The sequence below is a fragment of the Glandiceps talaboti genome, chromosome 1 (genome assembly GCF_964340395.1).
Source record: "Glandiceps talaboti chromosome 1, keGlaTala1.1, whole genome shotgun sequence".
In the NCBI taxonomy this organism is placed as follows: domain Eukaryota; kingdom Metazoa; phylum Hemichordata; class Enteropneusta; family Spengelidae; genus Glandiceps; species Glandiceps talaboti.
Genome location: NC_135549.1, coordinates 8522641 through 8538273, shown reverse-complemented (window position 1 = coordinate 8538273; position 15633 = coordinate 8522641). Strand labels below are relative to the sequence as shown.

At 38.3% G+C, this 15633-nt stretch overlaps 1 protein-coding gene across 1 annotated transcript in view; it reads left to right on the top strand.

Annotated features, from left to right (window-relative positions):
* LOC144442506 (protocadherin Fat 4-like) overlaps positions 1–15421 on the top strand; it is a 32466-nt gene extending 17045 nt beyond the window's left edge. Inside the window, exons 16-28 of the mRNA XM_078131907.1 lie at positions 144–459; positions 868–974; positions 1795–3846; positions 4116–4238; positions 4755–7419; positions 8121–8374; positions 9749–11060; positions 11364–11509; positions 11684–11855; positions 12556–12758; positions 13087–13157; positions 13492–13561; positions 15118–15421. Coding sequence (XP_077988033.1) covers positions 144–459; positions 868–974; positions 1795–3846; positions 4116–4238; positions 4755–7419; positions 8121–8374; positions 9749–11060; positions 11364–11509; positions 11684–11855; positions 12556–12758; positions 13087–13157; positions 13492–13561; positions 15118–15266 — 7640 coding nt within the window. The 3' untranslated portion in view covers positions 15267–15421. The remainder of the gene's footprint in view (positions 1–143; positions 460–867; positions 975–1794; positions 3847–4115; positions 4239–4754; positions 7420–8120; positions 8375–9748; positions 11061–11363; positions 11510–11683; positions 11856–12555; positions 12759–13086; positions 13158–13491; positions 13562–15117) is intronic.
* Positions 15422–15633: the final 212 nt, after the last annotated feature.

Here is a 15633-nt window from a genome sequence, read left to right as displayed (position 1 = left end):
TAAATCGTATTAAAAAATTATTACATGACAGGTTTGCTTTATTAAATATCGACAACTTTATGTGGAATATGATAAGACACACCTACAATATCGATATCGATATCGCTGTATATTTATATTTTATTTGTTAATTGTGCCAACAGACGTCGACGTAGATGTAGATGAAAACATGCCAATCGATTCAACTGTCGGCACAGTAACGGCAACAGACGCTGATTCATCGGAAAATGAACACGGTATTGTAAAGTTTCTTATCCCCTCATCGTGCAACTGTCCTCAATTCCGTGTTGATGACGTCGGTAATATCATCTTAAAGGAGAGTCTAGATTATGAAACAACTACAAGCCACATAATTACTGTTGATGCATCAGATTCTTCAAATACTGTACAAGCAACTGTAACAGTGAATGTCCGAGATGTCAATGACAATCCACCTGTATTTGCTAATACATTATACAGGTAGGGTGTAATTTGAAACATTTTGAACTCTTGTATTAATTTCCTTGTCCCGTTTATATTGCAATTTGAGAGGGGTATTTGTATCAGTGACATATTTGAATGGTGGAAGGACAATAATATATACCAGGTCAAAATTTAATTCCAACTCCTGAACACACCACGATCCAGCCTTTATTTTAGTTTTACTGTGACTAAAATACGAATGTGATTGTTACTATTCATAGTGTGTTGTTTTATTTGCAACGACACGGGTCTGAGATGTAATTGTACAACGAATAATTTGTGAAAATAATATGAAACAAAATACTATATGAAATGATGCATTCTACCGAAATGAGCTGATAATTTACCCATCCATTTACTTACAATGTATAGGACAGTAAGCAAAGTTTGATTATATCTTTTCAGTGTTAATATTCCAGAAGATCCTTTTTTGACGTCAGTGCCATATGTGACTGTTGAAGCAACTGACGCTGACGATGGAGACAATGCTTTACTACTATATGTAATCACAGGTAAACAAGATTTATCTTATTTGGGTTCTATTCGCAATTTAATGGATATGATAAACTAGACATGACATGTAAACTGTGACGTTTAGATTTATTTGTATTGAAATGAGGGCATGTTTTAGCCAAAGACAAGATTCATGACGTTAGATCAGAATACAATCATATGTGCCAAAATTTTCATGGGATCAGCACCTTGATTCAATTCTAAAAAGGTGACATTTCTTAGTTTATCAAATTAATGCCCATTCTCTTTACTTTTCTCTTCACAATTGGGAACTATGGAGACAATTATTCACATTATCGCTTATTTGATTCCGAGATGTCGTAGAAGATTAACGTTTTTTTTTTAAATATATCAATTGAGTACATCGTTCATTGCTATTGGTACATTTTGTGAATGGGTAGACAGTAGATGATGAATGTTGCAATCGATAGTAAATGAAAACACTATTTTAAAGTTACCTCTTTTATAATAATGAATTGTTTTACAATGACAGGTTTTATCCACATTGAGAAACTGATATATTTTTCTACAAATATTTAATAGTAACACTGTCAAACAATGACACGTAAGATAGAGGGCAATAGGCTGGGGGGGGGGAAAGGTCTGGGGCAAAATGCCAGGGGGCAAAGGTAGGGGGGGGGGGGCAAAAGTAGGGGGTAATGGGCCTGTTTCCGTACGATACATGTAATTAAACTGAATGGACGAATGCATGCATGACTGAATGAATAAATAAAAAAATGAATAAATGAATTACAATTCAAACTAATCTTCCCTCCGTTCTCTGTTTCTTACATTTATATGCACCTAAATCTAAATCAGAACCAGATCCATCTCCTTTTGCCATCGACAGTGCGTCAGGAGCAATAACAACAGCGCAGTCATTAGATTATGACGACCCAACAACACAAGTGTATCGTCTGTTTATCGAAGCACGTGACTTGAATGGTGCTGCTGGGTACAAATCTGGAACTGCTATTGTAACTGTCCGTGTATCAGCTGTCAATGAATTTACACCAGCATTCATATCACCTGTAACACCAGTAAGCATTTCTGAATATACTACAGTTGGTCAATCTGTTCACCAGGTAGCTGCCGAGGATGATGACTGGGACGGGGGACTAGATGGACAGTTCTTCTTTTCACTCAGCCCTGGCACAACGTTCATGATTGATGAAAATACGGGGGTTATCCGACCAAAGGTACCACTCGATAGGGAGACTGCTAACTCATACACCGTTACTGTTACTGTTACCGACAGGGGAACAATGGCTAGGTCAGCGACTGTAGGCATCGCTTTTACCATTACAGATGAAAACGACAATAAACCTGAATGTGCACCAACACAGGTAACAATCACCAAAGCTGAAAACAGTGCCACAGGTGACCTCTACGATATAGAAATAGGATGTGATGACAATGATGGTGGGGTGAATGAGGAACTTTACTATGTGATCGCTGATGTAGATGGCAGTCCTACTAGTACACTGTTCTCGATCGACAGTGATGGTCTATTGACACTCGATTCCACACTAGACTATGAAACAGCAGAAAGTCATGCAATCGCAGTCCATATATACGACGGAGGAGTACCATCACTTTCATCCACAGTCGTTGTTAATGTGATCGTAACTCCCGTAAACGAGTTTGATCCAGTGCTAAGTCCATCAGTTTCAACAACCATAGACATTCCATCTAGCACAGTAATAAATGGTGTCATATTTGATGTAGATGCAACTGACCAAGATGCAGGCGAAGATGTCTTTTTCAGTTTTTCTGGCACAAGTTCACAGTTTCGCATTAACAAAAGAACAGGAGAAATTTATCTAATCTCTCCAGTAACAGCAAGCGACACATATTCATTAGATGTCCAAGCAACTGACAATGGTGTAAATCCTGCTACAAAATCAACATCGATGACCTTGACCATAAACGTCGTTGCAAGTGACAACACTCCACCAGAATTTGATAGAAGAACATATTTTGGTACAGTACCCGAGAATGCTAGCCCGAGCCAGTTAGTTGAAGCCTTAACGGTCACAGACCCGGATGGAGATGATGTTACATTGACCATATCAGGGGGTAACGTTGGCAACGTGTTTGGTATAAATATATATGACGAAGTCATCATTGCTGATTCTACGAATCTAGACGCTGAAACACTTGATAGATACACCCTTACTGTCAAAGCAGAGGATGATGGATTACCTTCTCTAACAGCATCTGCATCTGTCATCATTGCTGTTACATACACTAATGACAACCCACCGCGGTTTGCTCAGTCTTCATATACAGCATTAGTGTCTGAAGATGCAGAAGCTGACACAACTGTTATACGAGTGACAGCATTCGATGATGATGATGGGTCAAACGGTGATGTGAAGTACACGATAACATCAGGTGATTTTGGTAGCTTTGGAATCGATGGGAAATCTGGTGACATTGTCGTCATAGACTCTCTCGACGCAGAAACCAAAAGTGTTTACACTTTGAATGTTGTCGCTACAGATGACGGTACTACCATAAATACAGGTAGTACAGTCGTAACAGTTTATGTAACGGATATCAATGATGAAAACCCATATTGTCATCCAGACTTTGAAGAAATCAATGTACAGGAGAACACACTGGTAGACACGGTTATTGGTAGCTTGAATTGCAATGATGGCGGAGGAGGAACCCATTTATTCTACTACATTATCGACGGAAATGATTATAACACATTTGAAATACCTATGGTAAATGTTCCTGATATAGTAGTACGTTTTTCACCTGACTATGAACAAAAGCAATCCTATCAGCTTTTGATAAGAGTGATTGATGATGGATCTCCACCAGTATCTTCAACAGCCACTGTGTATGTAAATATTTTAGGTAAGTGCATAAAGTTGGCCGAGATATTGCTACTTTGTGGTCTGCTCCCTGAATATATTTTATTGAAAACATATGCGATTTCATGATTGATAATGGCTTGAAATATTTTGTTGAAATGACCGTAAATATCTAAAAAAGTAAGTCGTCGTTATATGTTTTGACACATTCAAGTTCTGAACGGCTAATTAGGATTTACTTGATAAGTATGACCGATCATCTGTGATTTCAACACAAACCTGTATCAGCTCATTCATTAATGTTTGTTGCAGGTGAGAATGAGTTCAGGCCACATTTTCCTCAAAACCCAATCAATGTACCAGTTTCAGAACATCTGAATATTGGGGCAACTGTTACCACTCTGTCTGCTTCTGACAGCGACCTTGGGAAAGACGGTGAGTATCATAGTATCGCATTAACTAATGCCATCACTACCATGAACAATAGCCCTTTAAGATTTGCTGAAAGGGGTGACAGGTGGCAAACGAATAATACAAGTATACAAACATCAAAATATCAGAGATAATAAAGTATAATCTTTCCATTACTTGAGCGTCCTCTTGGTATTATCGAAATCTTTGAAAAACAATGGAAATGGACCCGGATGGTTCTTTACCTATGACATAGTTTGGTGCGACATACAATGTACACATCAGACTATATAAGGGATGTCGTGCCGTGTCAGTCACCTTCGTTGGTAGGGTGTTTGATAATGTATTTTGCAGACTTCGTACACGTTGGATAAGTTAATATGTCAATGTTATCTTCACATGTCACATGTATTCTAAGATATTAACACCATTACTCTTCACGTGGCATAATTCTAGATGGGAAATTAAGAGAAATGAGATGAATAGATGGTTTACAGTGTAACATGTATTACTTTTCAATCCATGTTTATCACATTCCAGGGGAATTCACCTACTCAATTCTATCCGGAAATGATGGTGGAATATTTGATGTTGTGGCTAGTACAGGGGCTATATATCTCCAGAAAAATCTTGATTGGGAAACAGTGACCTCATATAGGCTGGTAGTGCAGGCACAAGATAACGGTGATGTGGTTAAAAGTGGCACAGCAACTCTCAACATTGAAGTTCAGGACGGCAATGACAATATCCCTATCTGTGACCCTGTGGCTTATATGGAGTCAGTAACTGAGGACAGTCACATTGGTACATCAATCATAAAACCAGTCTGTTCTGATCTGGACCAGGGTAGCAATTTCACTTACTCCATCGTTGACGGGAATGATGGCAGCTTTAGAATCGACCCAGATACTGGCATACTGTATACTAATGGTCGGTTAGATGCTGAAATCAATAGCAGCTATGTCCTAACCATATCTGTTTTTGATGGTCTCAGTTCTGGAACAACAGTTATTACAGTGGCTGTTCAGGGTGTCAATGAATTCCCGCCAATGTACCAACCTACTGCTGTTTACTTCGCTAATGTCACTGAAGGTGAAGCTATTGGAACTCTTATCAAAACAGTGTTAGCAACTGATGAAGATGCATTGAGTGATGGTGATATAAGGTACTCTATTACAGGTGGCAATATAGACAGCGTGTTTTCAATTGACTCTGTAACAGGTGACATCACAGTGAGACGAGCCCTCGACAGGGAGAGAATTGATGAATATACCCTTGAAATTACAGCAACTGACCAGGCAAGTGTCGGCAACCAGAGATCAGCATTAGCATCTGTTAGGGTAACCATTGATGATGTAAATGACCAGACTCCATACTTTGACCCGTATATATATGTAGCATCCGTGTATGAAGATGCAGCTACCAGTTCTACGGTTGTTTCATTAACTGTACAAGATGATGATCTTGGCTCACCGAACACTGACTATACCATCGACATAATAACTGGAAATGATCTTGGTCATTTTGCAATATCTGGAGATAGCCTTGTAGTAGATGGTGCTCTCGATTTTGAATCTTTAACATCGTATTTTCTCACAATTGAAGTTACTGATAGGGGCATTCCACCATATAGCTCAACAGGTAATGTTGTTGTAAGGGTACTACCAGTAAATGAGGAACCACCAACGTTTTCGCCACCTGCTGGAGGTTATGCAACAGGTGTTGATGAAGATACCAGCATCGGAGCAAGTGTATACAAGGTAATGGCGGAAGACCTAATCGATGCACCTGGACACGTACACAGTACAATACGATATTCAATCACTGGTGGAAATGGTGATGGGAAGTTCTATATCGACCAACTCACAGGTGACATCTATGTCGCTGGACAACTGGACAGGGAAACCAAAACTAGTTATATTTTGGAAATAACGGCCACAGATAGCCTCCCGATGTTTGGAGATGAACTTACTGATGTTGAATCTGTAACCATCACTGTATCGGACTCTAACGACAATGCTCCAATGTTTGAAAAAGAGTTATATGCAATCACAGTGATAGAATCTGCTGTTATTGACTCTTTGATCATGACAATGGTAGCGACTGATGATGATACTGGTACTAATGCTGAAATAGACATCACAATTGACAGTGGAAACACAGGAAGTGATTTTATTTTAGTTGGAAACGATCTAAAGCTATATCACACCCTAGCATGGCACAGAACCGAATTCTATCAACTGAGACTGAAAGCCACAGATAGAGGCACACCCCAAAGGACAAGCTATGTAAGGATCAATGTTGAAGTCAAACCATTAAACCAAGCACCACCAGTGTTTGCAGCTGAAACCGATACAGTAGAAATTCCTGAAGATATTCCAGTTGGCACTCCAATTTATGTTGTCAATGCTGATGATAATGACTATGGGCTGCATGGAGAGTTGAGTTATTACATTCTCGGTGGAAACGATGGCAGCTTCCATATTAACAAAGGTACTGGTCAGATAACAGTTAGTGGCTTCCTTGATCGAGAATTTCAAGATCTGTATTACCTTAATGTCACAGTGTATGACAGTGCGGAGAACGAGACGCTCGTTAAAAAGGACGACTTTACACTTGAAATCAAAATTTCTGATGTGAATGACAATGATCCAATCTGTGCCAAATACAGAGATATCGTTTACATCCGAGAAAATCCAAAGCCTTTAGAGACGACTCTCACTACAGTTACGGTTACCGATCCCGATGCTGACTTGAATGGGGCACTTTTGTGGAATGTCGTTTCTGGTGTAAGGCAGGATGTTTTTGATCTTGAACCTGTAGCAGGGTCGCCGTCTCTTCAATTAGATGTCATTCCTTTGACCATCCTCGACAGAGAGAAGCATGCGATCTACAGCTTGGTTCTGGAAGTGAAAGACCAGGGGTCTCCTCAACGTACAGCACTCTGTGAGGTTGAGATTCATCTAATAGATGTTAACGATAATGAACCTATAATCACACCATCAAATGTAGCTTTCATTATAGAAGAGGGAAATGCACCCATAACACAGATATGGCAATTCGAAGCGTATGATCCTGATGAAGGATCAAATGGCGATACTTTTTTCACTTTAGTTGGAGGCAACGAGGAAAACCATTTCACTCTAAATGAAGATACTGGGATATTGACTACAGATGTTACATTGGACAGAGAAGAAATACCAAGGTAATCTGTTCAAGTATAACTGCTTTAATTGAATATGTGCATTACAATTATAGTCCCTCAAAGCGACATTGCTATTTGCGAGCTATTGGAATTGCTTCTGCTCATATATCCCTGTTTTTCTCATCATAGTCTGTCTGAGACCAATCTTGCTAAAATCTGGGACAAAAATGGAAAGTTTTGGCACATGCATAATATGGGGACACAGTATTTTTGCATTTATACCCACAGACACTGACAATTAGTCAGGAAGTGTGAGTAAATATGGGTAAATGTTGGTTAATATGACATGTAGACTGTAGTTTTTGTTTACTGATGTCTATTTCAACCACCAGCAATGTATTTTTTCACAATGCTGTTGAGTTCTATTCACCTGTTGACTATGCTCATCATAGCCTTAGTGCTAACGACTTCTCCTTATGACGTCAAAAAATCGTGTGGTACAGGTTGGACTGGAAATACCCGAAAAATCCCGAAGTAAATCCAAAGGGAACTGACTACAAAAGGGTCATTGTAAGGTGTTTACAGACGCTTTTTTAAAGTTTTAAAAGCAGAATACATTTCACAAACATGTCTAGCAAAATAGCAATAGTGAATGTGAGCATTTTGAATCACTAAACTAAATATCTAAACGACATGATCTTCACAAAAAACACACATGGTGGACCTCTTTTGAATATTAATTTTATTTAATTTGTTTGTAGTTATAATCTGCAAATTCGGCTGTCTGATAGAGGTGACCCAGCTCTCACGGGAATTGCACTGGTTAACATAACAGTGGAAGACTTGAATGATAATGCACCGGTATGTAAGCAGCCATATGATAGGAGGCTGACAATTGACGTCAGAGAAGACATGAAATTGGGAATGAGTGCTATGGTTATACGAAGTTATGACAGGGATGATCATAAGCTTAGACACACTCAAAGAACGTATCGTATCATTAGTGGCAATGATGGTAAAAAAAGCTAACTTTTCATTTTTACATCTACAAGTTTATGTTTCATCACCTGTTTGGTCATGTAGTATAGTAGTAGTAGTAGTAGTAGTAGTAGTAGTAGTAGTAGTAGTAGTAGTAGTAGTAGTAGTAGTAGTAGTAGTTACACTGTAGTAGTAGTAGTTTATTTGTTATTGTGGCTGGCAACTGAAGGAGCTGCCCAGCCCAATGGACTTATGTCACCAATTAAAAAACACATTATAATTACAGTAGGCTGAGAGTACAACCGATACTAATACAGGTATAAACTGGCAGAGCAAATCACTTTAAACAAACAATAGCTCTCTTCGTATAAAAAATATATTTTCTATGAATTTTGCAAGTGGTCTTTAATACTGGTCCGGAGAAAAAGTATATTAGTTTTTCTTCTTGTGTTATAGCCTGTAGGTTATTAAGAATGGCACTCAGATATTGTTCTCTGAAGTCGTGATGTTAAACTCATTTAATCAAAAACTGACATTCATCTTCTGTAACATTTGAATTACAAAATCTATACAAGTTCCATCATTCACCAACTCGTGCCTAAAACGCAATACGTAATGGCAATATGCCTACAGGAAACTTGGCCAATAATGACCTTTGAGCTGAGAACGACTTAAGTTCACACTCGTGTACTTTTCTAGTTTTTTACATTGCAGCTTAAATTTAGCGTACAGCCCACCTTTCTTCAATGTTTTTCTTTAATTACTGTAATATCAACATCAAAAAGACTTTGACTCATCAATACTATCAATGATTTTGTAAACATCTGACGACCAACTACTGCAGTCCATGTAAACATGCATATTCTGTGTGTGTGTGTGTGTGTGTGTGTGTGTGTGTGTGTGTGTGTGTGCGTGCATACATGTACGTCTAAAATATGAGAACTGAGTAAATTCAAAATAATACTTAAACAAATATATTTTCTGCATACTTAGCCATTTAGGAAAGTGGCCATGTATGTTTATGTCACACCTCATAGTAGTGTAACTAGGTATTATTCGCAGTCGCCCACTTCAACTCCACAAAGCTACATGGTGGAAGAATGTCTTCAGCAATTGTTATGCAATTACAAGCTGTATATTAACATGTAAAGTAGACGCCGTTTACCCGACAACGATATCGTGACATGTATATGTGCATTTCGTTAAGTATATGTTTCATGACATTATTAACACAGGTCTCTTTAGTCTTTGGCATATCTACGTATACTATCAAAGTTGTTGATGTCCTTCAACATATGGTAAACACGTGATGTCGAAGAGGGAAAAGTTTTTGATTGCAGTTGACAGCCTTTTTTTTTTCTGGGAGTACATTTTCTTGAAATAACGCCACTGTTGACTGATTTTATTGCAGGATCTTGGAATATAGACGCAGAGAACGGCAACATTTACTTGACTGGTACTCTTAACCGGGCAGTACGTCCAAGTTATTCCTTTGTCATTCGTATTGAAGATGACGGAAATCCGACCATTTTGTATGATGAGTGTACGGCAAACATAAATGTCATTGAACCGTTGGAAGGGGTACCCATGGTCGAAGCTGATGTAATTTTGTATGTGCAAGAAAATATCCCAAGTGGTACGGTAATCGATACTCTTGATTGCGACGACTTTGACGCTGATATATGTGGTGGTAATAAATTTGTCTATGATATAGTTGAAGGACAGTATGCGGAACATTTCTATCTGGAACCAGTAACTGGTACATTGGTCGCTGAGTCAGGCGAACTTGATTATGAAACATATCCCCAGTACAACTTTGTGGTACATATTACCAAAGGTAATGGTGACGAATCGTACAATGTTCTTTTGATCCAGCTCATTGATCAAAATGACAATGCCCCTCTTTTCCTGAACCAAGCGCCTTATTCTAGTAGCGTACGCGAAGATAGTCTACTCGGTACGACTGTTATACATGTCTCTGCAGAGGATGATGATGCTGGAGAAGGCAGTGTTATCACTTATTCCTTATCAGCGGCCTTAGATGACAATGGACCTACAGCAAACAAGTACTTTGCTATAAATTCTGCTACGGGTATAATAAGTGTGAGGGAAGAACTTGATAGTGAACAGCATCGAGAAATAGAGCTTACAGTTTTTGCAAGTGATGCTGGATCGCCTCCATTGACTACTTCCACTATGGTCACTGTCCAAATAGTTGACGTTAATGACAACGAACCGGTCTTTAGTCCATCTTTCTATAGTGGAGAAATGTCTTATTTGAACTTGTTAGGTGAACCAATAATCCGTCTTTCTGCCACTGATGCTGACGAAGCGTCAGATGTCCAGTTCAACATCCAAGATTCGACAAATACATTTGCTGTCAATTTAAGAACCGGCGATGTTAGTTTGGACGTTGGCGCTCGACCAACTGTATTTACAAAGTATACATTTACAGCAACTGGTACAGATATGGGCAACCCGCCACTAACCTCAACAGCCATCAATTGTCGAATAGACACATTCGATCCATACCTTAACTTAATCGGTATTCACATCACTGGTCGTACCAAGGAGGACATAACAGATAATCTAGATGAATTTCTCGAACCACTGACTAACATCATTCTTGCTGATTACCCAACTGGTCGCATTGGACTTTCTCATGTAACAGTCATGGGTGATTTTGTAACTACAGCAGTGAGAAGGCTCTTGCAATCCACAAGGTACCGTGTTAAGTCTAATTTCTCGGCGATTTTCCCCGAAAGTTGATTTGATATTCATTTTCTCCTTCAATTTATGAGACATCTTGGATTTCATTAGACTAAGTTTAGGGTGTAAAAGCCGCGTATTTGAAATAATACCTCTGACTTATTATCAACGGAAACAAATGTTTCAATGTATATTAATATTTGATAATCAACTTTCGAACTATGAGAATAGTGGCCTGAAGTTTAACAAAGCTGTTCAAACATTCGTTTCATCATTATATATATTTGAATCTGTGCGGTTTTTTTTGTGGTTTACAGTGTCGTAGCGTGGATCTATGGCGTTGCTGATGACAAAACAGATGTGGAATCAGGATTGACGAACTCAAAGAACTTCATCGCTCAGCAGTACCTCTACTCAGTCTTTGCATCAGATGACGTAGGAACACCATCTGCTTCATTGTCCAGTAAGCATTTCTAAAATATTTCATATTCTTTAAATTTACATAGAGGTGGGGTGGGGCGGGGGATGAGCAAACATTTTATTATGTACAGTGGAAGTGTCTTTCGGTGACCAAAGTCAGTTTATTATGTGCGTATTATTCCGACCATAGTATACGAATGTACAACATTCCTTTCAGGTTCTTCCGACTATCCTGCTGTATTCGTTGAGAAATACACAAAAGATGTGGATACATTCTGGACCTCTGCAGGGGGTATTGCAACAATAGCTGTGTTGTCACTTCTTGGTCTTCTTACTCTTATTGGTTTGTGTGCGTTGCTGTACCGTTGTTGCTGTAGCTCTGGAATAGGGTAAGTCAAACTGGAATTGATCGATCGGCTGTGTTTTTGTTTTTGGCATTTAGTTTAATCTAAGTTTGAAATTATCAAATAAGTATTAAACATGCGTCCTAGTTTGTGGACGTATTGGCCATTGATGTGATGATTGTCAGTGACATGACACATTTGGTGTAATGTCGTCGTCGTCTTCACCACCACCACCCCCACCCCCACCACCACCACAACCGCCGCCGCCGTACCATGATTGACACATGACACTGTCGGACTTCTATATATAAATCAATGACCTCGAACGTACATTCTTCCTTTGTGCAGTGCCAACGCAAAATCTTGACACTATACGATAACATTAAATGCAGGGGTCCTGTGCTATCAAAAATAAAGGGCTGTAGTGCCAACGCAAAAACCACTAGTGTCCATGGTATACCAATTTAGGTCACTATGGAAACTAGTCTATACTACGGTACATTACTACGTTACCAACCACTGAATGGTTTAATTGAGCGGTGTGTTATGTATTGATATATATATATTACCCGAGATTGTCCTTGATTGTAAACTTCACCGTACAATTAGCAAACCTCGACTTTGAAAACATTTTGTGTATCTCAAACACCCAATTTCTAAACCTTTTTGACATGACAAAGAGTGTAATGATACGGAATAATGTAACACAATATAAGGAGACTTATTCTTTAATCCGGCATAATAGGGTATGTTCTGGAGACGGATATGGATATCGTCGTGGTTGCTGTGGTAACTGTTGGTCTGGAGATGGATATGGATATCGTTGTGGTTGCTGTGGTAACTGTTGGTCTAGAATCGTGCTAGCAATCAAGAATTGCTGCCGAAGTAAACCAAAACCACCACCAAAGGAAGAGCCACCGTCTAATCGACATGGGTGGGGAGATAACGGTAAGCAATGTGTCCAACGCAACCTTAACCAACTCATGTGACAAGAAACATTTATCACTGTCCAGTTTGGTATCGTGATTACATATGATAGCCATGGAAACTTCAAAAAATGAGAAAGTGATGGTTTGACCAATAGATACATCATCATGCATATTTGTAGGGCACAGCAAAGGTTTGAATACATTGCTAATATATATTAAAGTAGGCTAGGATGGGTGAAGTTTTCGTCTTCTGACAAAAACGTGTATATGATTCCACTGTTATATCTATAAACATCATTTACTTACTGGATATTTTGAAATATTGTATAATCTCTTGTATCTTACAGTGTACAAAGAATACCACAGAGAAGATTTACCCATTAAAGGGAAAGCCGGAACGACTGTTGTAAGTATTCTAGTATAAATCACAGATGAGACAAGCACCTGTATCAAATAAACAGAATTTTCTAAGATGGCATATGGCAGTGTTAATTTTATTAAATAATACTTGAATGTAACCTTGATTTACGTCTTTCCATCACTCGCTCTCATCGTCACTTCCTAAAATCATTTACCAGTTTGTTTTCGTTAAATAACAATCGATCGAAGTTAGATAATCATTTAAACTCACCGGTCTTTCATGTGGATATCATAAAAACACAAATTATTTGATGTTCTAGATAAAAACAGTTCATTTTATCTTATGGTCGATCATTACAGAACATCTTTTATGAACACTTTTTCTCCTTTAGGTGGGAGGTGATAGTGCTGCAAGCAAATTCAAGAATTTGGCTGGTAAAACAAGAGGCGATGGAGTCCAAGGTGATAGTCCAATTCTTTAATTTTTCTCACGGTGTAGACTGCTGGCTGTCGAAAGGAAGCTATCTTCTCTGCCAAATGAATCACTGTTACGGCCTATTAAATTAAGCTGCGTGTCACGGGCTTATCTAAATCCCTGCACTAATAATACAAATCTACACCGCTTTACACACTGTTCCCCAAGGGATGTCATTAATTGTAAGCTACAAACACTATGGCAAGTCGTGAAGTTGCGTTTGGTTGTATTCGAAGTAATGAGAAGGTCCAGAGATTTCACGAATGTGGATTGTAGATAAAAACACTGAGGCACATTTGGGGAGGGCTATTCCGTTAAATGAATAAAGATAGGGAACATAAAATATAACAAATGGTCATTTATCGTTGATTTTAAACCCTTAGTGCGTTCTCAAATTCAAAAATTTCTTAGCAAGTATTAGCAAGTGATACATTGTAAACACAACATTTGTAACCGGATGACTGTCAGTGTTTTTAGTAAAAAGATCTTGCATACCATGTCACCTTGTTACAAGTCTTAGATTAGCCGCTGTTAATAGAAGTAATGTGATTCCTACGAATTTCAACATACCGACAGTGTAGCGACGGTTACAATTTCGTCGATAATTCATCAACAAGAACAAGTATACTTATGAAATATCTACGACACTGCCTGAAGCTATTGGTTTCCTACTTATATTTTTACAGGTGACGGCAAGCTGCCCAATGTCAGTGAATAACTTGAAGATTGCTATACCATTGAGTTATATCATCTCATACATCGAAATAAAATCCCCACAGCCAACTGGACAATATTCTCGTTTCATCTTATATAACTGAACACGCTAAATGTTAATGCATATGATCCTTGAATATTTGTGACCCTTTAAAAAAATCTACAATCTTTGATTTTAGTGAATGTCCCGCAACCCCTAAGCCGACGTAAACTCTTTCTCTTGCATATGACCTAATTACAAAAAATGATCTAACGACATACTTGATGTAAAATAACCCATGCATAGTTGTGTATGTACTATTGTATTTGCTCTTGTTTGACACAATGATATACTTTGACGAGTATTAAATACCATACTCTTGATATACGTACATTGTATTTCAGTATATTTGACAGGCATGGTCATAGGCTGTGCTCCATCGTAACTTGTAGTATATAAGTTTACGTATACACTGGAAATATAGGAAGCTTCAATGGCATGCATGATTGCACACCACGCCACCTTGTTACATGCTACGTGTATTAGAGAACAACATTACGTTTATCATTCACTATTATTTTTATAAGAAATGTTATTACATGGGTTCAGTTTAATTTTTAGAGTTTTTTGGGGATTTGACTTGACAGGATTTACCAATACGTCTGTGTCTAGATTTACCAGAAGAGGGTTTATTAGTGGCAATGTCAGGTCGTAAAAAGATGTAATTGATATTACTGGTTTTCGATTGGTCTATTATCTGTATTGTAATATAAAATCATCTCTCACAATGATTGTCGATAACATCACAGTAATGCTTAATCAGGCACTGTACAACATTCATTTTGATAGATGATGTTGAGAAGATAAAAAAGCAACATGAAGCTGATAAAGTCCACCTCAAACAGGTACAAGGTGCTGACAAGGCCCGGGCTGAGCAAGACCTGAAAGACAGATTAGCCGAGAGGAAATCTCGTCGTTATGGCAACCCTCAGAACTAATGAGAAATTCGATAATACCGTCATCTTGTGAATGTGATCTCAACGAACAGTATGATGAATAGGATTTCAGAAATGACACTTTATAGATAGTCAAGTATGATTAGTACCACGGACACTATCATTGTAAGTTTTGTGAATATTAAGCTTCTATTTTCTTCCAGCTTTCCTATTTATGTTAATAGTCATATTTGGACACCATTTGAAGTCCTTTGATTGGTCGAACCGATGTCATTTCTCTTTTACTACTGATGCCACATCCTTTTACCATTGATGTCATAATTTTCCTGCTGATGTCATACCCTTTTACTAGTCATGTCACCACTGTTTATTGATGATGTCATAAATTGACTGCAGATGCCACCCCTGT